Genomic DNA, 21,106 nt, shown 5'->3' on the forward strand with positions numbered 1-21,106 from the left:
CAAGTTTGTAAACAGCTTTATTTGGATTCATAATTTTATAAAGGGAATTCTCTTATACCTTGTGTAGCAGAGTGATATCATTGCTATGTAGCCTCAGGCTTTTTTTAATAGCACAGGCTTCAAAATTTTTTATTTTTTAAAAGATTTTATTTATTTATTTGAGAGAGAAAGAAAGCAAAAGGTGGGGGGGGGGGGTAAGTAGGGGCAGAGGGAGAGGGAGAATGTCCACTAAGCAGGGAGTCCGATGTGGGGCTTTATCCCAGGACCCAGAGATCATGAAGGCAGACGCTTAACTGACTGAGCCACCCAGGTGCCCCAGCACAGGCTTTTTTTAGAGAGATGTTTAAACATAGAATATAAAACTTTAAAATGCTATAAAGTCCCCACAAAAAACAAAAACAAAAAACAAAAAGAAAAACTACCATTGGGGTGTTTGGGTGGCTCAGTCAGTTAAGCATCTGACTGGATCTCAGCTCAAGTCTTTAAGGTCATGAATTCAAGCCCTGTCTTAGGCTACACACTGGGCGTGGAGCCTACTTTAAAACAAAAACACCCTACCATCATTCTACTATTTATCTCTCTATCCTCCCTGCCCCCATACCCCTGGACCCAGGAAATATGCCTTATAACTCAAAACGGTGTCAGGAATAATGGTCCCAAGGCTGCATGGGTAAGATAACAGCCAGAGATTAGAACACATTCGTAAGAAGCAATGTCCTAGTCAGGGATCTGAAAGGGCAAAGAGGGGGCTATGCAGGCTGAGTAAGGGCTCTTTTGTAGAAGGATAAGTACCTGCCCTACCTCCTCTCAGTGCTCATCACAGACTTGGCCAAGGTTACCAGCCACCTCTTCCCGGGGAGACGCACCACGCCAAACATACAGTCTCAACAAGTGGCACCACCTGGTTTATTTACACAAAGAAACGCTCAATAACTTCATCCCTTGCCTCCCTCCGCTGCCCTCCCACCCAATATTTTCCTATAGCTCTGTCATTTCAAGGTACTTCTAGAACCAAACCATCATAGAGGTATTTAGACTTGGTGCCTGATAACTTGATTACCTTCAGAGTCCTGGGTAAAGAGCAAATCACGCTGCAGATTTAAATAAGTTGGCCTCTCCTGGCACTGAGCCCAAGAGCTATTGTGCAACTGCCCTAAGTCCCGATTCTGATTGTTCGTTACATCTCGGAAAGGAGCTCTAGAGTTGTGGGCAATGACCCGCTGGCCCTGAGAATCCTCAGTGAAAAGCTGACTCCAGGAGTCATTCTTTTCACTGTCCCAGGAAAACGCAGGGACAGGACTAGGGCTTTGTTTCACTAAGTCTGTGTTTTCTCCGTTCCGGGAATGTAATGTTTGAAGGAGGATGGGGTCCTGCCTGGTTTCTTGGGCAGACACCTTTCCCAATTTAATCTTGTTCAAGGAGTGAAGGCCCTTGCCCCAGGGTGGTTGAATGTGTCTCTCCACATCCTGATAGTTTTTTTCCTTAGATCCATGAAGCCATTCCCTTTTCCAGAAAGAGTCTTTATCTCCTTCCTTTTGGTCCAGCAAGTAAGAACTTTCCAAGTTCTGAGTGAAGGAACAAGAGAACGAGGCTTTGCTCTTTCCAGCACAGACCAAGGTGTCAGGCTGGGGCAAAGACAGCATAGTCAAAAATGGAGTTCCCATTCTGTGGTGGTCAGAAGCCTGGAGGGAATGAAGAGAAAGTCCAGCTTCCTGGGTATCTGCAGGGGTTGAAGTGGCTAATGGGGATGACATGCACTCGTCCTCCAAGCCCTGGAACACATGATCTAGATGGGCTGCATCTTTCTCAGACTCTTTGTTGATCTGACTTTCTATATGAGACGAAACACTCCTCTGGTCACCACCATTTGTCTTTCCTAGCAAAACAGATGTGAATAATTATTCTGCAGGAAATCTCTGCCCTGAGCAGGATTTAGCTGGCTTTTTCTGAAATCTGTATCGGCTACTATCATCATCTAGCACAGGGGTCTTAGTTAGACTCATCACACACATTTACAGCTGATCTTCCTGTTTTCTTTCTTTCTTTCTTTTTAAAAGGTTTTATTTATTTGAGAGAGAGAAAGAATGGGAAGGGGGCAGAAAGGGAGAAGCAGACTCCCCACTCAGCAGGGAGCCCAACACGGGGCATCAGCCCAGGATCCAGAGATCATGGCCTGAGCTGGAGTCAGACATTTAACCGACTGAGCCACCCAGGCACCCCATGATCTTCCTGCTTTTAATCTCTGCTTTCGCCAGAATGATCCTTCTAAACCTCAGACCTTATATTCCACTACTCAAATAGATGATGCTTCTAATGACCTACTCAAGTCAAACGTGGTAGGTATACTCAGACTACAGCCTACTTTTCCCGCTGTGTTTTAGGATATGGGGTTTAACAGGGCACATGAGTTTTGCCTTTGTTTTTTATTTAATATGGTTTCTGTTAAATAGTGATCTTGGCCAAATACATATTCCTGGATATTATCCTTTGAGAAATATGCACTTAGATCACATTAACCATCCAACTCTAAGAAACTTTCTGGTGACAGTACAAATAACATTAGGGCTTCTACACTGCAAATATAGCTTGGGAAGGGGAATAAAGACAATTAGATGCTAAGTCAACCAGTTAGACGAACAATAATAAACGACTGCTAGTATCCAGCTTGTCCATTTCATCAGGCATGGAATGGATACTGTTCTGCCTTAAGGATGAATAACATGGACTACCTTTCCCCTAAATTATACCAAGATCTAATTACAAAGCTGAATGATTTCCTTTTTCCTTCTCCAACAAGAATTATACTGCAGAAACTGTTTTGTGAAAGATTTCTCAACTTTGCCTAAAAATTCAAGAGATTATAAATATACCAGAATTCTGAAATACCGGGGGATGACTGGGAGGCTCAGACTATTAAGCATCCAGCTCTTGATCTCAGCTCAAGTCTTAATCTTGGGGTCGTAAGTTCAAGCCTCATGTTGGGCTCCATGCTGGGCATGGAACCTACTTAAAAATAATTAATTAATTAAAAAAAAAATTCAGAGGTGTCCTTGAAAGAAATCTGCCCTTGTTACTTAAAGCCAACGGTGCTTATTTTAAGTTTCTCTTTGGGGCAGGGACAGTGAATTTTGAAGATTTGTGTAAAGCAATTCTGGGAATCACATCAGGAGTTAGAGCTCTCCTCTCAAAACCCTCCAATTGGCAGACACCCTGCTCTGAAGCAGCCCGTCACCTGGAAAGGGACATGTAAGCAAAAAACTGCCAAAGGATAATGAGACAACTTTATGCCAACCATTCTAAGAAAAAAAAGCATCTTTGAACTCTGAATGTTGAGAAGCATTATACAGAAATATCTGTTGTCAAGTAATCATAAGTACACTGCTCATTATGGCCAATCCAAGACATTTACCTAACTAGGGCAGATCAGCTCCCCTGCACACCCCAACTCCCCAAGCATACCTTTCTCCTCGCTGCTCTGTCAGGGAATACAAATATTTAATATTAGACTGAGCACACAGAATGAGAAAATGTTAGTAAAAGCACATTTATAATGCTTAGCAGAAGGGATGCTTTGTTGTTTGATATCCTCTTCTAATGAGTCAGCCAAGTTTAACACAATGCACTGGTGTTGCCACCTCTCCTAAATTTTCCAGCATGGAAAAACGCACACACTCCTTTTTGCTCCCCGGGTATTCCCAGGCGGGTCATCATACCTGGCTGCAGGGTGAGGAAGGAAGCAATGCTGGTCTGCCGAATGCCCGTAGGTGGAATTCTTTGAGTAAGAGAAATCTTAGCCTTTTTCTCTCCAGGAAAGGTTGTTAACATTTTGGTGTTTGGCTTCATTAAATGTGTCTGAGAAGGGGGAGGAAAAAAAAAATAGAACCTATTAATACCAAAACAGCTGCCAGACAGGAGAGATTCAATAAATACCCGTGACCGGGACGCCTGGGTGGCTCAGTTGGTTGGATGACTGCCTTCGGCTCAGGTCATGATCCCGGAGTTCCGGGATCGAGTCCCGCATCGGGAGCCCAGCTCCACGGGGAGTCTGCTTCTCCCTCTGACTTTCTCCTTGCTCATGCTCTCTCTCACATAAATAAATAAAATCTTTAAAAAAAAAAAAATAAATAAAATAAAATAAATAAATAAATACCCGTGACCTTCATGGAACCACACTGGGCCCTTTGGACTCCACTACTCTGCTACTTTCTGGTTAGTTTTTGCTGTACATCATCATCTACTATTTCCTGTCACACTGATGATGTTTGGTTTTTTTAGGAAATCACATATTCCAACTATAGCCCAATCTTTCTGCTTCCCCACAGAACTCAGTCACACTGACTAAACAAGATTTATTGACGTGATTCCAAGAATGATACTCTCTCTTACACTTAAAGATAACTAATGATTCTACCTCAGCAGCAGTTGACACATTTTTAGTGGTTTTCAAATACTTACATACAGTTGAGAGCATGGCTCACACAGCTAGGGTTCAAGTCAATTCCAATTCTGCCACAGCTACTTAGTACTGTGTAACCCTATGCAAGTGCTTGATCTAGGTCTCATTCTCATGTGTGAAATGAGCACAGTGAAGTACCTATCCCATAGGGCTGTTACAAAGATTTGGTGAGTTAATTCACATAAAAGGCTTACACAGTTCCTCAGGTTCAATACTAATTGGTTATTACTAGGAGGACAAGCAGGGAAACAGCCAGTCTTATACACTCTCAGCCCCTTTGTACGTTATAGTATCAATTTGTACCAGAAAGGGTTAGGGAAGTAAGTTTTGTCAACTAACTATAAATAAAACCTCATCTTTATTTAGTATGATTTGGTTTTGTTTCCACTTGCTTGTTATGGAATGCCTGAGAAGTAACCCTGAGAAGAGCGTAATTTATATTCAATTCAGTTTGCATGAAAACCAAAGAAACAAGATTTGCTGATTTTCATGTTGTAAGCTGGAGATAGGTCTGAGATGAAATTAAATTATTATTTCTAGCCCAAAGTTGACTTCATTTTTACATTTGGAAACTAAAATGTACCTTAAGTGGATAAAAGAAGAATGAAATCCTTGGTGTAAAACTCATACTCTAACTTGCAATACTGGTGTGGAACTTTCCCCTCCAACATACAAAACTAGAAAACTGAATAAAATACATGAAACAACTGATAATAGATGGTGGACAAAAGGAATTGCATTGGACTGTGAGCTCCGAGAGAAGGAAAACAAATGAGGTGAGCCCTATGATGACTCTAGCTTTATGCCTGGAATCACTTGCCAGACCAAAATATATAAAGTATACAGGCACTGCATTCTGGATTAATTGAATACATTCAGACTGGAATTTGGAGAAGCAAAGTTCATATTCCTTCACCTTGAACTTGGGAAGAATTTTGTGACTGACCAATAAAGTATGATAGAAATAACACTACATTTTTTCCAAAAATAGGTCATAAAAATGCCATGCACTCTGTCTTGCTGTCTTGAGATCCTCCCTCTTAGAACCTGGCTACCATGCTATGAGGAAGCCCAAAGAAGCACATGGCTCTCTAAATTTTATATCAGAAACATCCTAGATATGTGAAACTATGAGAGAGAGTATGCCAACAAGTGTTTTAGCACCTATATGCTAGTACTGGGAATATACTGAGGAATAAAACAGATTGTTTCTGCTCTGGTAAAGCTTAAACCTTACGGGAAAAGACAGACCAATAATATATTTAAATAACTACAAGAATACTACAATATATATTTAAATAACTACAAGAATACTAAGTCCTACAACACAAATACAAAGGATTGTAAGATAATGTTATAAAAAATTATATGCCAACAAATTGGACAACCTAGAAAAATGAATAAATTCCTAGAAACATATAACCTCCCAAAACTGAATCAGGAAAAAATAGAAAATTTGAACAGACCGACTACCAGCAATGAAATTGAATCAGTAATTAAAAAAAACAAACAAACTCCCAACAATCAAAAGTCCAGAACAAAACAGCTTCACAGATTAATTCTACCAAATATTCCATCCCACAAAGTTGTAGCAATCAGAACAATATGGTACTCGCATAAATAGATACATAGATCAATGGAACAAAATAGAAAACTCAGAAATAAACCCACAATTATATGGTCAATTAATCTTCAACAAAGGAGGCAAGAATATGCAATGGGAAAAAGTCTCTTCAGCAAATGGTGTCAGGAAAACTGGACAGCTACATGCAAAAGAATGAAGCCAGACCACTTGATTACACCATACACAAAAATAAACTCAAAATGGATTAAGGGCCAGGCACCCAGGTGGCTTAGTAGGTTAAGCATCTGCCTTTGGCTCAGGTAATGATCCCAGGGTTCTGGGATCAAGGCCCGAGTTGGGCTCCCTGCTCTGTGGGGAGTCTGCTTCTCCCCCTACTCTGACTCTCTCCACCCTACCTTCCTCCGGCCTTGTGTGCTCTCTCGTGTGCCCTCTTTTCTCTCTCAAATAAATAAAATCTTTTTTAAAAAGTGGTTTAAGGACCTAAATGTGAGACCTGAAATGGTAAAAATCCTAGGAGAGCACAGGCAGTAATTTCTCTGAAACGGGCCATTAACATTTTTCTAGATATGTCTCCTGAGACAGGGGAAACAAAAGCAAAAATAAACTATAGAGACATCAAAATACAAAAATTCTTCATAGCAAAGGAAACTATCAACAAAACTAAAACACAGCCTACTGAAGAGGAGAAGATATTTGCAAATGATTTATCTGATAAAGGGTTAATAGACAAAAAATATAAAGAACTTCCACAATACAACAACAAACCCCCCCAAATAATCCAAATAAAAAATGGGCAGAGACATGAACAGGGGTGCCTGAGTAGCTCAGCTGGTTAAATGTCCAACTCTTGATCTTGGCTCAGGTCTTGATCTCAGGGTCATGGGTTTATGCCCCACAATGGGCTCCATATTGTGTACGGAGCCTACTTTAAAAAAAAAAAAAAAAAAAAAGACATAAACAGACGTATCTCCAAAGAAGACATACAAATACCCAGCAGACCCATGAAGATGCTCAACATCACTCATCATCAGGGAGATGCAAATCAAAACTACAATGTCATATCATTTCATACCTGTCAGATGACTAAAATCAAAAACACAAGAAACAATAGGTGTTGGCGAGGATGTGGAGAAAAAGGAACCCTCATGCATTGTTAGTGGGAATGTAAACTGGTATAGCCACTGAGTTTCCTCAAAAAATTAAAAATAGAACTATCATATGATCCAATAATCACACTACTGGGTATTTACCCAAAGAGTACAAAAACACTAGAGGTGCCTGGGTGGCGCAGTCGGTTAAGCTTCTGAAACCTGGTTTTGGGTGGGACTGCAATCTCTGGGTCATGAGATTGAGCCCCACATTGGGCTCTACACTTGGTGTGGAGTCTGCTTGAGATTTTTTTCCGTTCTCCCTCTGCCCCTCCTGCTTGTGCACTCTCTCTCTCTAATAAATAAATCTTTAAAAAAAAATACAAAAACATTAATTCAAAAAGGATATATGCACCCCTATCTTTATTACAGCATTATTTACAATAGCCAAATTATGGAAGCAGCCCAAGTGTCCATTGATAGACGAATGGATAAAGAAAATGTACTGTACTACACACACACACAGACACACACACACTCTGGAATATTGTTCAGCCATAAAAAAGAATGAAATCTTGCCATCTGCAACACGGATGGATCTAAAGAGTATAAAGCTAATAAGCAAAACAAGTCAGAAAAAGACAAATACCATAAGATTTCACTCATATGTGGGATCTAAGAAACCAAACAAATGAAAAAAAGAGACAAATGGGAAAACAGACTCAGACTCTTAATTATAGAGAACAGATGGTTACCAAAGGGGAGGCGGGTGGGTGATGAGTGAAAGAGGTGAAGGGGGTTAAGAGTATACTTATCTTAATGAGCACTGAGTAATATATGAAATGGTTAATCACTGAAACTAATTTAACACTGTATGTTAATTACATTGGACTTAAAATAAAATTTAAAAAACATACCAAGTCCTCTAAAAAGACTTATACATGGCACCTAGGTGCTCAGTCAGTTAATGTCTTCCTTAAGCTCAGATCATGATCTGAGAGTCCTGGGATCAAGCTCTGCACTGGGCTCTCTAGTCGGTGGGGATCTGCCTCTCCCTGTCCCTCTGTCCTCCCCCAAAAGCTCGAGCTCACTCTCTCTCAAAAAAATAAATAAAATCTTTAAAAAAAAAAAAAAGACATACAAACTAAATAATATCAGAAAACAGTAAGACCTCAGTTAATAGAACATCAGGAACAAAGTTTTTCACCAAGTTGGCCATCTTAGCCAAGAGTAAGACAATTCCTTACTTAGGTCAAAGCAGTGTCAAGAGTGATACTGCTTCTCAGTTATAGCTCCCTTAGAAGAGTTTAGCTTTAAGGAACTATGTTTATCTCAGTGGAATGTGTAGACTCTGAGTGAGAATAGGTCATCTGGAACTGAAGGGACCCAGGTAGTCCTTCAGCTGAATATTCTTACCTCAAAATAAAGGCAGCCTATGTGTGTGTATCACATAGTATAAGAAAGCCTGTCTAAAAAAACATAGGGTTCCTACAGGACAAAACACCTTGGTAAGCCACAGCCTAGGTACTAACAATTCTTACCCTGTAAGAATGCCTCAAAAAATCTAACTTCAAGAAATACATTCCCTCCAAACCAAAGAATCTCTAGTACCTCAGTATATCATATTCATGTTCCTATCAAGTTTTCTTCCTTCAGAATGGTAGAAGGAAAAACTGACTTCCTACAATCACGGTGCTCCTACTTTCTTGCTATCACAAGGATGACCTGTGGTGTATTCCTACAGAGAACAACACCTCTCATGGCTGCAAGTCACCCCAAGAGTCTGGCCCTTTCCTAAACACCACAACTCTATTATCAAAGCAGACCTGGGTTCATACAATTCACCCTCCTTACTACTAGGAAATGTTTTCATGATTTCATGGCATTTAAATTCAGTTTAGCTCTCATTCTATCTTTATGTCTTCTGATAATTTACCTGCAAGTTTGTCTTAAATTTCTGCTTTCAACCCATTTTAATTCCCCTTTTTTATTATTCATATGGCCTTCAAGTCTAGCATATAATTTTTTTTTAAAGATTTTATTTATTTATTTGACAGAGAGAAATCACAAGTAGATGGAGAGGCAGGCAGAGAGAGAGAGGGAAGCAGGCTCCCTGCTGAGCAGAGAGCCCAATGTGGGGCTCGATCCCAGGATCATGACCCGAGCCGAAGGCAGCGGCTTAACCCACTGAGCCACCCAGGCGCCCCGCTAGCATATAATTTGATTCAACTTACTTTTCTGATTAGGGTCACTGGCCTTGAATTTATGAACGAAATCTCATTATCCTTACATATTGACATAGCTTCAGAAAACATAAGTGTATGTGTTTAATTCTTTTTGCTATGTTACTTCTTCTTTTATGCTTCTGAGGTCCCATACTCATCTCTTCCCACTTCTCCAACTCCCCACCTCCACTCTCATAGAAAACCTTTTCCAATCAGCCGCTATCATGCCTTATCAAGCCATGCTAAAAGGACACTACGTAATAAGGATACTCTAAGGAGGACTGTTTAAGAAGTCTGACCAAAAACAGCTGATGGAGGCATCTGGGTGGCTCAGTTGGTTAAGCATCTGCCTTTGGCTCAGGTCATGATCCTGGAGTCCCTAGATCGAGTCCCACATCAGGCTTCCTGCTCAGTGAGGAGCCTGCTTTTCCGTCTCCTTCTGCTCCTCCCCCACTCATGCTCACACCGCACTCTCTCAAAAAAAAAAAAAAAAAAAAAAAAAAAAAAGATCAGTCTATTCTGGACCTTTCACACATCACACAGTATCTGGTCTTTGTGACCAGCTTCTCTCACTGAGCACCTTTTGGAGGTCCATCCACACTGTAGCATGTCAGATACTTCAATCCCTTTTTATTGCCAAGTAACATTCCACTGTTCATAAATTCATCATTTGGGGGCATTTTGGTTGTTTCCACTCTTTAGCTGTTATGAGAAATGCTGCTACAAACATTCAAACATTCGTTCACTGGTGTACAAGTTTTAGTGTGGACTATCTTTTCATATCTTGGGTCTATACTGAAAAAAAAGCAGAAGTGCTGGGTCATAGGATAAGCATGCTGAACATTTTGAGGAACTGCCAAACTGTTCCGCAAACTGTCTATACCACTGTATGCATGCACCATGTAATACAAGAGGTTTCCAATTTCTCCACATCCTTGCCAACACTTGGTATTATCTTCTTGATTATAGCCATCCTAGTGGATGTGAAGTGGTATCTGCTTGTGGTTTGGATTTGCATTTCCCTAGTGACTAATAATGACATTCTTTCCATGAGTGTATCTGAATGGACTTATAACAAGAGATTAAATTAGGAATTTTAAAACTTCCTGCAAAGAAAAATCCACTGTGTACCACCTGAAGAAGCTGAGAATTTTCAAAACCAGCAAGTCTAGGTTCTTTTTTGTTTAACTGGCCTTCCTTCAGCTTCTCTCGATCCTCTGGCACTTTGCTATATCAGTGAGAAGAAACCGGTAGCCCTTCTGCCCTGCCTGTTAACCCCCTTAGCTACATCACATTGCCCAGTTCCTCAGGTACATTCTCTATCTTCCACCTTACTACAACCAACAGGAGTTGTAGGCAACTTTCTGTGACCACATAACAAGGATTCCCTTTCCTCTAGTTTCCAGTAAGATATGTTCTCACTTTCCTTTAAACCCTTACCCACAAGTCTCCTCAAAGGCCATCCCAGTTCTAGAAATAGTTTCTTACAAGCTCTTCAAGCTTTCACTAGCACTCTCTCCAAAGTCCTTCCAGCTGCCACCCATTGCCCCATGCCAAAGCCACTCCCCCATTTTAGGTTTTCGTTAAGTGGTACTCCACTGCAAAAACCAAATCTGTATTATCTTTCTGTTGCTGCATTAACACATTGCCACAAAATTTAGCAGCTTAAAACAACATTTATTATCTCACAACTTCTATGCATCAGGAATTGGAAAGCAGCCTATCTGCATGGTTCTGGCTCACAGTCTCATTAGGTGGCATTTAAGGTATCAAGCAGTGTTGCAATATGCATTTTCAAGGAGGCTCACTCACACAACAGCAAATTCAATAAGGTTCCTCACCACATGGAGGTCTCCATAGAGCTGCCTGCATGTCTACACAACATGAGAGCTGACTTCCCCTAAAGGCAGAATAAGGCTGAAGCTGCAATGCTGTTTATGACCTAACCTCAGAACTCGAACACTTCCATCACCTTCTAGTCAACAGAGTCACTAAGTACGTCCCACACTTGGTGGGGGAAGAGGGGATTTAACATCCACCTGTTAAAGAGAGAGGTATCAAAGAATTTGTGGACATATTTTAAAACCACCAGCCCTCCACCTGTAATAAAACGTAATCTCTTCCTTCTCTAAATGCTTAGAATTTCCTTATGCCTCTAACTTACTGTCTTACTTACTGTCTGTCTGACGGTTATTTGCATTCCTACCATATTCCATGCTGCCAGGGTTAGAACTACCTTATTCATTATTCACCTTTTTATCATCTGAGGACACCTTATACATTATGGAAAAAAAAAAAAAAACCCACATTGGAACAAGAGTCAGAAGACCTGGAATCAAGCCATAGAGCTGCACATACTCTGATGTGATCTGAAGCAAATCTCTATCTGAACTCCAATTTCTTCATTTGCAAGATGGAGATAATCTCACCTCCCTCACAAAGCTACTGAGGAAGTGGTGAAACAATACGTGTAAAAAAACTTTTACAAACCATAAGCCACTACATAAAGGTCATACTGATAAATATTTGTCAAGTTACATTCACAGATCCTTATCAGTCTTACAGCACCGACCCCAACAGTGTTGCTACCACAGACTTCAGTATTATTATTAAGCTTATTCAGTTTCAATGACATACTTTCCTCCTCTATTTTTGTTTTACTTTTTTCAGCATTTCAGTAAGTATCACAGAGGGTTTTTTTTTGTTGTTAGGTCCACACTTTTTCTTTTTAAGATTTATTTATTTGAGAGTGGGGAGGCAGAGAGGAAGAGAGAATCTCAAGGCGGACTACCGTCTGCTGAGCACAGAGCCCAGGGCAGGGCTTCATCTCACAACCGTGAGGTCATGACCTGAGCTGAAATGAAGACTCAAAGGCTCAACTAACCGAGAAACCCAGGTACTCCTGTTAAGTACACACTTTAACTGCCATTTTACTGGAGGCGTCCTCCCATCCATCTCTGCTCTAAAAAACTCAAAGTCCTCCTACTTATCTTCTCATCAGAGAAAGAAAGAATGAGCAACTATGACCATATCTAAAAGGTTTTCTGAAAGCAAAGCTCAGATGGATTGATTCGCTCATTCAGCAAATTTGTAGTGAGAACCTACCATGTGCCACTGTTTGAAGGACTGCCTAATGGAAATTTCATTCTAGTAGGGGAAGATCATAAATGAAAAGTAAATACACAGTATATAGTGTATCTAATGGTAAAGGGCTATGGAGATAAACAAAGCAAGACTAAGGTGTTAGGGAGTAGGGGATAAGGGAAAGGCGTTTTTATGGTTAAGAAATGGGACTCAATAAGCTGACAAACTAACAAATGAAAGAACATGTGGTATTTTAATCCCTATGCATTTCAAGGTGTACAAAACTCTCTGCAGAGGTATACTTGGCTTGAAGGCCAGCAAGAAGACCCATATGACTACAACAAAGTCAGGCAGAGAAAAGAGTAGTAGATGAGGTCTAAAATGTAGGAGAAGGCAAACATACATGGCCAAACCATGCCTTGTAGGCCTCAGAGATTCTGGGTTTTACCAGAAGACAGCAAACCACTAGATGGTTTTAAAATTAACAGTGAGCAAAAGGTCACAATCATACTGGATCAGGTAGCAGTGGTAGAAATAGTAGGAAATTATGAGATTCTGAACATATGAAGGCAGAGTCCAGAGAATTTGCTGATGGACTGAATGTTAGTGAAGCTACAGACTGTCACAGTGGCATTCCGTGTTCCACCAAGGCAGTCAGAAACCACTGATGACTCAGCCAAGATTTCTGTTATCTTCGCATTTCTGTCCCCTTCTTAGGCTCACTTCTCCTTCTCTGCTACATATATTTCAAGGGCAAGAAAGTATGCTGCATTACAGATGAAGAAGAATGAGAAAACACCTACAAGATAGCAAATATACAAAATACATACTAAATCTTTTTACCTCTTTATTGTGGGAGAAACCTTTCAGAAATATTTCTCCGTGTTTTAATAAAGAGGTAACAAAGTTAAAATACAAAATTTGAAAATCATGTAAATTTAAATGGCCTTTTGATGGGGCGTCTGGGTGGCTTAGTTGTTAAGCATCTGCCTTCAGCTCAGATCATGATCCTGGGGTCCTGGGATGGAGCCCCACAGTGGACTCCTGAGATCGAGTCTCACATTGGGCTCCCTGCTCGGCCGGAAGCCTGCTTCTCCCTCTCCCGCTTCCCCTGCTTGTATTCCCTCTCTCATGGTCTCTCTCTGTCAAATAAATAAATGAAATCTTTTAAAAAATAAAATAAAAAGTCCTTTTGAAAAATTCATACTAAAACTCATGTCTCACATGGAAAGTTCTCCATATATTTTGTGAAAGGTGAGTATGTTTGAAATAATCTCTTTTGTGGGGAAAACATATATATACACATAGAAACTGTCTTAAAGAATACCAATTGTTAAAAGCAGCTACCACCAGTGAAGTTTTGTTTTTTACTTAATTCTATACTGATTTTTTTTAACAAACATATATTACTTTCACAATAAAAAAAATGAAATGAAGACAAATACAGTATCCTCCATACCAAGGCCTAAGTAATGAGGCCAAGCCTATCATGCTTCTGTGGGACCAAGAAAGAAGCAAACTCACTCCAAACATAGGCATTTATTTTCTGGCAAAATTATGAACCACCCCATTAGTTGCCCCCAAATAGCAGTTTGTTGAGGGATCAGGTGGGAAGGAGCAGATTTTCTAAAACACTGGTCATGAGCAACTGTCTATTAATGACTGACATTAAAACTCAAACAAATGGGGACGCCTGGGTGGCTCAGTTGGTTAAGCAGCTTCCTTCGGCTCAGGTCATGATCCCAGCGTCCTGGGATCAAGTCCCACATCGGGCTCCTTGCTCAGCGGGGAGCCTGCTTCTCCCTCTGCCTCTGCCTGCCATTCTCTCTGCCTGTGCTTGCTCTCTCCCCCTCTCTCTCTCTGATAAATAAATAAAATCTTTAAAGAAAAAAAAAAGAATATTTAAAACTCAAACAAATGTATGCCTATTGATAGCTACTCTAGGAAAAGGCAGGTTTCTACATCCTGTGAAAGGGAATCTTTAGTACTCCGCTCTGGAGTGGAAGTCTTAAAAAGTCAAAGAACTAGTTTCTAACAAAGTTTAAAAAATTGTTTTTAAGATTTATTTATTCATTTGAGAGAGAAAGAGCATGAGTGGGAGAGGAAGAGGGAAAGAGAATCTCAAGCAGACTCTTAAGTGAAGAGCCCGATATAGGGATCAATCTCACGACCCTGAAATCATGATCTGAGCTGAAACCGAGTCAGATGCTTAACCCATTGCGCCACTCAGGTGCCCACCCCCCAAATTTTTAACACATCTCTCACCACACACACATGTACCAACAAAAGTCCATCTGAGCACACGGGGAGAAGGCAGCTCACTGTCTGCAAGCCAAGAAGAAAGTCGTTACTGGAACTTGACCATGGCAGCACTCTGATCTTGGACTTCCAGTTTCCAGAACTGTGAGAAAATGAATTCTGTTGTTTAAGCCACCCAGTCTATACTATTTTGTTATTGTCCGCTTGAGTAGACCAAGGCAATACTATTGCATATAATGGATACTATTCCATATAATGGAATAGTATCAAGTCTTTAAAAAGAAGAAAGCAGCTACCTGCTCAGCAGGGGTGGGGGTGGGGGAGGCAGTTGTTGGTGTTTCTTTCTCCCCCTCTGCCTCTCTCCTCCACTTGTGTTCTCTCTAATAAACAAATGAAATCTTTTTTTTAAGAAAAAGAATAAAGCAGCTCTTGGTGGATGCATATGAAATGATACATAAGATGTTATAGGTGAGAAAAAGCAAGTTGCAGAACAATGTAGAACATGCTACTATTTACAAGAAAGAATAGATACTGTTTGCTTGTGCGTATATAGAATATGTGTAGAAGAATGTGCAAGAAAGTTGTGGCCTCTGAGATGGGCCAAGGATGGTTAAAAGTATTAGGGAGTTATTTCACTGCCTAACACTGCCATACGTTTTAAATTATGTACCAGATGAACATACCTACCTCATTTTTAAGAAAAAAAAAAAAAAATTAAAGGAACAGGTGGTTCATTTGTTATTTCTCAAAAAATGACTTTAGTTGTATGATGCTTTTTAACAGCCCTTAATTTGTTCAGGAGACTGTAGCCACTGCAAGGGAGCAAAATTTGCCACCCCAAAATGTGTCTCTTTGGCATATGTACTATTTTAGGCTGATTATTTTTAAGGAACAGAAGGCTTAGGAATAATTGCTGACCTTCCCCCAACTATTTAAAAGAATTTAGAGGACCTGCCCCAGGAAGGGAGCTATTACCATAAACAGCTATTCAACTACGGGTGCATTTCTACACACTATAATGAGCTATCATGGAAATTAAGAAAATAATCCCATTTACAGCTGCATCAAAAATAATAAAATATCTAGGAATAAATTTATCCAAACAGGTGCAAGACTTGTACTCTGAAGATTGCGGGACATGGAAGAAAGAAACTGACAATGATAAAAATAAATGGGAAGATATATTCTGCTCATGGACTGACAAATTAATATTGTTAAAATATTAGTACTTCCCAATGCAATCTACAAATTCAATACAATCCATCAAAATACAATTTTCCACAAAACTAGAAAAAAGTACTCCTAAAATCTGTATGGGACCACAAACAGACAAAGCAATCTTGATAAAGATCAGAGCTGTAAATATCATGCTGATTTCAAACTATTCTACAAAGTTATAGTAATCAAAACAGTATGGCACTGACACAAAGACACACACAGATCAACAGAATAGAACAGAGAGCCCATAAATAAACCTACATGTATATGGAAAATTAATCTACTACAAAGGAGAAAAGAATATACAATGGGGAAAAGAGAGTCTCTTCAATAAATGGTGCTAGGAAATCTGGACAAGCTACATGCAAAAGAATGAAACTAGACCACTATCTTACACCATATATAAAAATAAATTCGAAATGGATTAAAGACTTGAATGTTAAGACCTGAAGACATAAAACTCTTGGAAGAAAAAGATGGGCAGCAAGCTCTTTGACATCAGTCTCAGTAGGATTTCTTTGAACCAATCTCCTCAGACAAGGGCAACAAAAGCTAAAATAGCAAATAGGATTACATTAAACTAAAAAGCTTCTACAGAGCAAAGGAAACCATCAACAAAACAGAACTGCACCCTACTGAATGGGAGAAGGTATTTGCAAATCATACATCTGATAAAGGGTTAACATCCAAAATATAGAGTTACACAACACTTAAAAAAAAAAAAAAAAAAAAGATTAGGGGTACCTGGGTGGCTCAGTGGGTTAAGCCTCTGCCTTCATTCAGCTCAGGTCATGATCTCAGGGTCCTGGGATCAAGTCCCACATCTGGCTCTCTGCTAGGCAGGGAGCCTGCTTCCTCTTTCTCTCTCTGCCTGCCTCTCTGCCTACTTGTGATCTTTCTCTGTCGAATAAATAAATAAATTCTTTAAAAAAAAAAATTAAACAATGGGCATAATTGCACAGCAAAGGAAACAGTTAACAAAACCAAAAGACAACTGACAGAATGGGAGAAGATATCAGATAAAGGGCTAGTATCCAAAATCTATAAAGAGCTTAGCAAACTCAACACCCAAAGAACAAATAACCCAATCAAGAAATGGGCAGAGGACATGAACAGACATTTCTGCAAAGAAGACATCCAGATGGCCAACAGAAACATGAAAAAGTGCTCCACATCACTCGGCATCAGGGGAATACAAATCAAAACCACAATGAGATACCACCTCACACCAGTCAGAATGGCTAAAATTAACAAGTCAGGAAATGACAGATGCTGGCAAGGATGCGGAGAAAGGGGAACCCTCCTACACTGTTGGTGGGAATGCAAGCTGGTGCAGCCACTCTGGAAAACAGCATGGAGGTTCCTCAAAAAGTTGAAAATAGAGCTACCCTATGACCCAACAATTGCACGACTGGGTATTTACCCTAAAGATACAAATGTAGTGATCTGAAGGGGCATGTGCACCTGAACGTTTATAGCAGCAATGTCCGTAATAGCCAAACTATGGAAAGAACCTAGATGTCCATCAACAGATGAATGGATAAAGAAGATGTGGTATATATATACAACACAGCCATCAAAAGAAATGAAATCTTTCCATTTGCGACGACATGGATGGAACTAGAGGGTATTATGCTTAGCGAAATAAGTCAATAGGAGAAAGACAACCATCACATGATCTCCCTGATATGAGGAAGTGGAGATGCAATGTTGGGGGTTTGAGGTAGGAAAAGAATAAATGAAACAAGATGGGATTGGGAGGGAGACAAACCATAAGAGACTCTTAATGTCACAAAACAAACTGAGGGGGCCGGGGGAAGGGGGGGTAGAGAGAGGGTGGAAGGTTATGGACATTGGTGGGGGGGTATGTGCTAAGGTGATTCCTGTGAAGTGTGTAAACCTGGCGATTCACAGGGGCTAATAATACATTATATGTTTATTAAAAAATTTTTAAAATCTTTAAAAAAGATAAAACAAAAATATGTGCAGAAGACTTGAAAAGCCTATTGTCAAAGATTACACACAGATGCCCAACAGACACAAGAAAAGGTGCTCAACATCATTAATTAACCATCAGGAAAATGAAAATATGAGATATTACCTCAAACCTGTTAGAATAGCAATTATCAAAAAGACAAAAAAGAAAAAAGGACGAAAAAATAACAAGTGTTGGAGAGGATGCAGACAGTGTAGAGATGTTGTGGAGAAAAGGGAACTTTAATGCACTGTTGCTGGGAATGTAAATTGGTGCAGCTACTTATGGAAAACAATATGGTAGATCCTTAAAAAATTAAAAGTAGAATTACAATCCAGTAATTCCAGTTCCGGGTATTCATCTGAAGAGAATGAAAACACCAAATGAAAGAAATATATGCACCCCTATAATCATTGCAGTATTATTTACAACAGCCAAGATATGGACACAACCCAAGCGTCCATCAATCGATAAATGGGTAAAGATGTGTCAAATATATACAATGAAGTATTACACAGCCACAAAGAATGAAATCTTGCCATTCTCGACAGCATGGAAGGACTTAGTATTATGGTATTATGCTAAGTGAACTAAGTCATACAGAGAAGGACAAATATATACAACTTCTCCTGTATGTGGAATCTAAATAACAAAACAAAACAGAAACTGACTCACAGGTATAAGGAAACAAACTGTTAGTTACCAGAGGGGGGAGGGGTTGTGGAGCAGAAGGAAGAGGATTAAGAGGCACAAACTTCCAGTTATAAAATATATAAGTCATGGGGAGGTGAAGCACTGCGTAGGTTATATAGGCAATAATATTGTAGTAACTTTGTAATGGTGACCATGGCAACCAGACTTCTCCTGTGGAATTCTTTGTGTATAAAAATATCGAATAAGTATCACGTGCACCTGAAACTAACTAGATATTGAATGTCAAGTATAGTTCCATTAAAAAGCAGAAACAGGGGCACCTGGGTGGCTCAGTGGGTTAAGCCTCTGCCTTCTGCCCAGGTCATGATCCCAGGGTCCTGGAATCGAGCCAGGGAGCCTGCTTCCCTTCCTCTCTCTCTGCCTGCCTCTCTGCCTACTTGTGATCTCTGTCTGTCAAATAAATAAATAAAATCTTAAAAAAAAAAAAAAAAACAACAGAAACAACAGTCCTCACAGCACATTTTCTCTCCACCCTCTCCCCACACCTCGAAGCCTCATTTTCCCAATCTCTTCCTCACCCACCCACAGCCTGCCTGCCTTCCGCCCCATTTCCTCTCCACTCTTCACAAACCCCGTTTTTCACCCTTCTGCAGGCTCCAATCCCTCTAGCCTCAGAATTCCCAAAACTGTTTCTTTCTCGGACCCCGACTAGACTTCCACCGCCTCCCTTCTCCCTCAGGCTGGTCCCGGCCTCTCACCCCTCCTCCAACACCCTCTCACGCCCCCACATCCCACCTGCACTCTCCGCCGCTTCAGCGCCGCCGCGTCCAGCCACACACCGCAGGCCTCCTCCTCATGGCCTCTCCGCCTCATGGCCGCTGCCGACACCCAGCCAGCAGGACGCCCGGCTCTGGCTCCAGCTGCCTCTCAGAATGGCTCTAACGGCCTCCACTGACGTTCGGATCTCGCGCCAACGCCGGGGGCGGAGCTACGCCGCAGCCTCCGACGCAGGCACCGCCCCAGCATCAGCCCCGCCCCGGCCCTAGCACCGCCCCTTTCTCTCCGCCCGGGGCTTCACAGGGTCGTCTGGTGGGTGGAGCGCTTTTCGGTTTACCAAGACCTTCGCGCGCTTTGTGATCTTTTAATTCGAGTTGCCTTCCTGCCACTGGGCTGCTTGAACGTGTTCGCGACATTGCACAAGGAATATGCATTTCTTTTCGCTAAATTAGTTGCCCTTTCTTGCGGTAAACATAACAATCCCGGGCTCAGGGTTTTCCAGTCTCAACAGCTGCATCCTCCTGGTCATCCCAAAAGGAAGGGTGGTGCTGAAGGCTGCGGTCAGCCAGTTCCAAAGCCGGTGTCCCCTGCACTACCTTACGTGGTAACCACACACTCGAGTTTATGAATTACTTCTGAAATTAAAATCCAAGCATAACTATGAAACCACATGGGAAAGGATCTAGAAAACATTAAAAAGGGGGCGCCTGGGTGGCTCAGTGGGTTAAGCCTCTGCCTTTGGAACTCAGGTCATGATCTCAGGGTCTTGGGATGGAGCCCTGCATTAAGCTCTCTGCTCAGCAGAGAGCCTGCTTCTCCCTCTCTCTCTCTGCCTACTTGTGATCTGTCAAATAAATAAATAAATAAATAAATCTTTATTTAAAAGGAGTGGGGGCGCCTGGGTGGCTCAGCGGGTTAAGAGTCTGCCTTCCGCTGGGCCATGATCCCAGGGTCCTGGAATAGAGCCCCAGCTCCGACTCCCTGCTCAGCGGGGGAGTCTGTGTCTCCCTTTCTCTCTCTCTCTCTCTCTCTCAAATAAATAAAAATTTTTAAAAAAAGTGCAGTGAGGGGCAGCTGGGTGGCTCAGTGGGTTGGGGCCTCTGCCTTCAGCTTGGGTCGTGATCTTTAAAAAAAAAAAGGGGGGGGGGGGGGGGCGCCTGGGTCATGATCTCAGGGTCCTGCAATGGAGCCCAGCATTGGGCTCTCTGCTCGCCAGGGAGCCTGCTTCCCCATCTCTCTCTCTGCCTGTCTCTCTGCCTACTTGTGATCTCTGTCAAATAAATAAATAAAAATCTTAAAAAAAAAAAAAAAAAAGAGGGGTGTGGTGCCTGGGTGGCCCATTCGGTTAAGTGTCTGCCTTCAGCTCAGGTCATGATCCGTGGTTCCTGGGATCCATCCCTGTGTTGGGAATCCCTGCTCAGCAAGGACCTTGCTTCTTTCCCTCCCCTTGCAGCTCCCCCTGCTTGTGCTCTCGCTCAGTCAAAATCTTTTTTGAAAAAATGAAACTAAAAATATAAAAAATGAAAGCTAAAAATTTGGAGTCCCAGGCTTGTCAGCTCCAGAACTATCTCCTAGTCCTGCCTTCACAGCTTAAGGGTGACCTTGAGTTTTAAAGAGGATCAAGTGAGGTAATATTTGTGAAAGCACTTTGCAGATTGTGAAAGTTCCTCAGAAATTCAGAAGTGCTGGCATCCCGCTCATTCTTCCATCCCTAACCAGTCCCCATAGACATTCTTTATATGTTTATAAATTATATACAGATATATGTAAACAGGATCTTTTTCA

General features: G+C 41.1%; 1 protein-coding gene across 1 annotated transcript; it reads right to left on the reverse strand.

Annotated features, from left to right (window-relative positions):
• Positions 1-92: 92 nt before the first annotated feature.
• On the reverse strand, positions 93-19,664 carry AUNIP (aurora kinase A and ninein interacting protein). The gene is made up of 3 exons (XM_059376709.1): positions 19,340-19,664; positions 3,714-3,852; positions 93-1,876 (listed from the first exon to the last, which is right to left on the reverse strand). The coding sequence occupies exons 1-3, from the start codon at positions 19,415-19,417 to the stop codon at positions 1,032-1,034; spliced, it is 1,062 nt and encodes a 353-aa protein (XP_059232692.1). The 5' UTR covers positions 19,418-19,664; the 3' UTR covers positions 93-1,031.
• Between the last annotated feature and the right edge of the window lie 1,442 nt (positions 19,665-21,106).

This window comes from Mustela nigripes, chromosome 14, assembly GCF_022355385.1.
Source record: "Mustela nigripes isolate SB6536 chromosome 14, MUSNIG.SB6536, whole genome shotgun sequence".
NCBI lineage: Eukaryota > Metazoa > Chordata > Mammalia > Carnivora > Mustelidae > Mustela > Mustela nigripes.

Excerpts from the sequence above, each read along its gene's own strand:
- AUNIP (XM_059376709.1), bottom strand. The coding sequence starts at position 19,417 with ATGAGGCGGAGAGGCCATGAGGAGGAGGCCTGCGGTGTGTGGCTGGAC. Across the intron at positions 3,853-19,339 it reads TGAAGCGGCGGAGAGTGCAG|ACACATTTAATGAAGCCAAA; the intron begins GTGGGATGTGGG and ends CCCCCTTCTCAG. Across the intron at positions 1,877-3,713 it reads CTTCCTCACCCTGCAGCCAG|GAAAGACAAATGGTGGTGAC; the intron begins GTATGATGACCC and ends CTGTTTTGCTAG.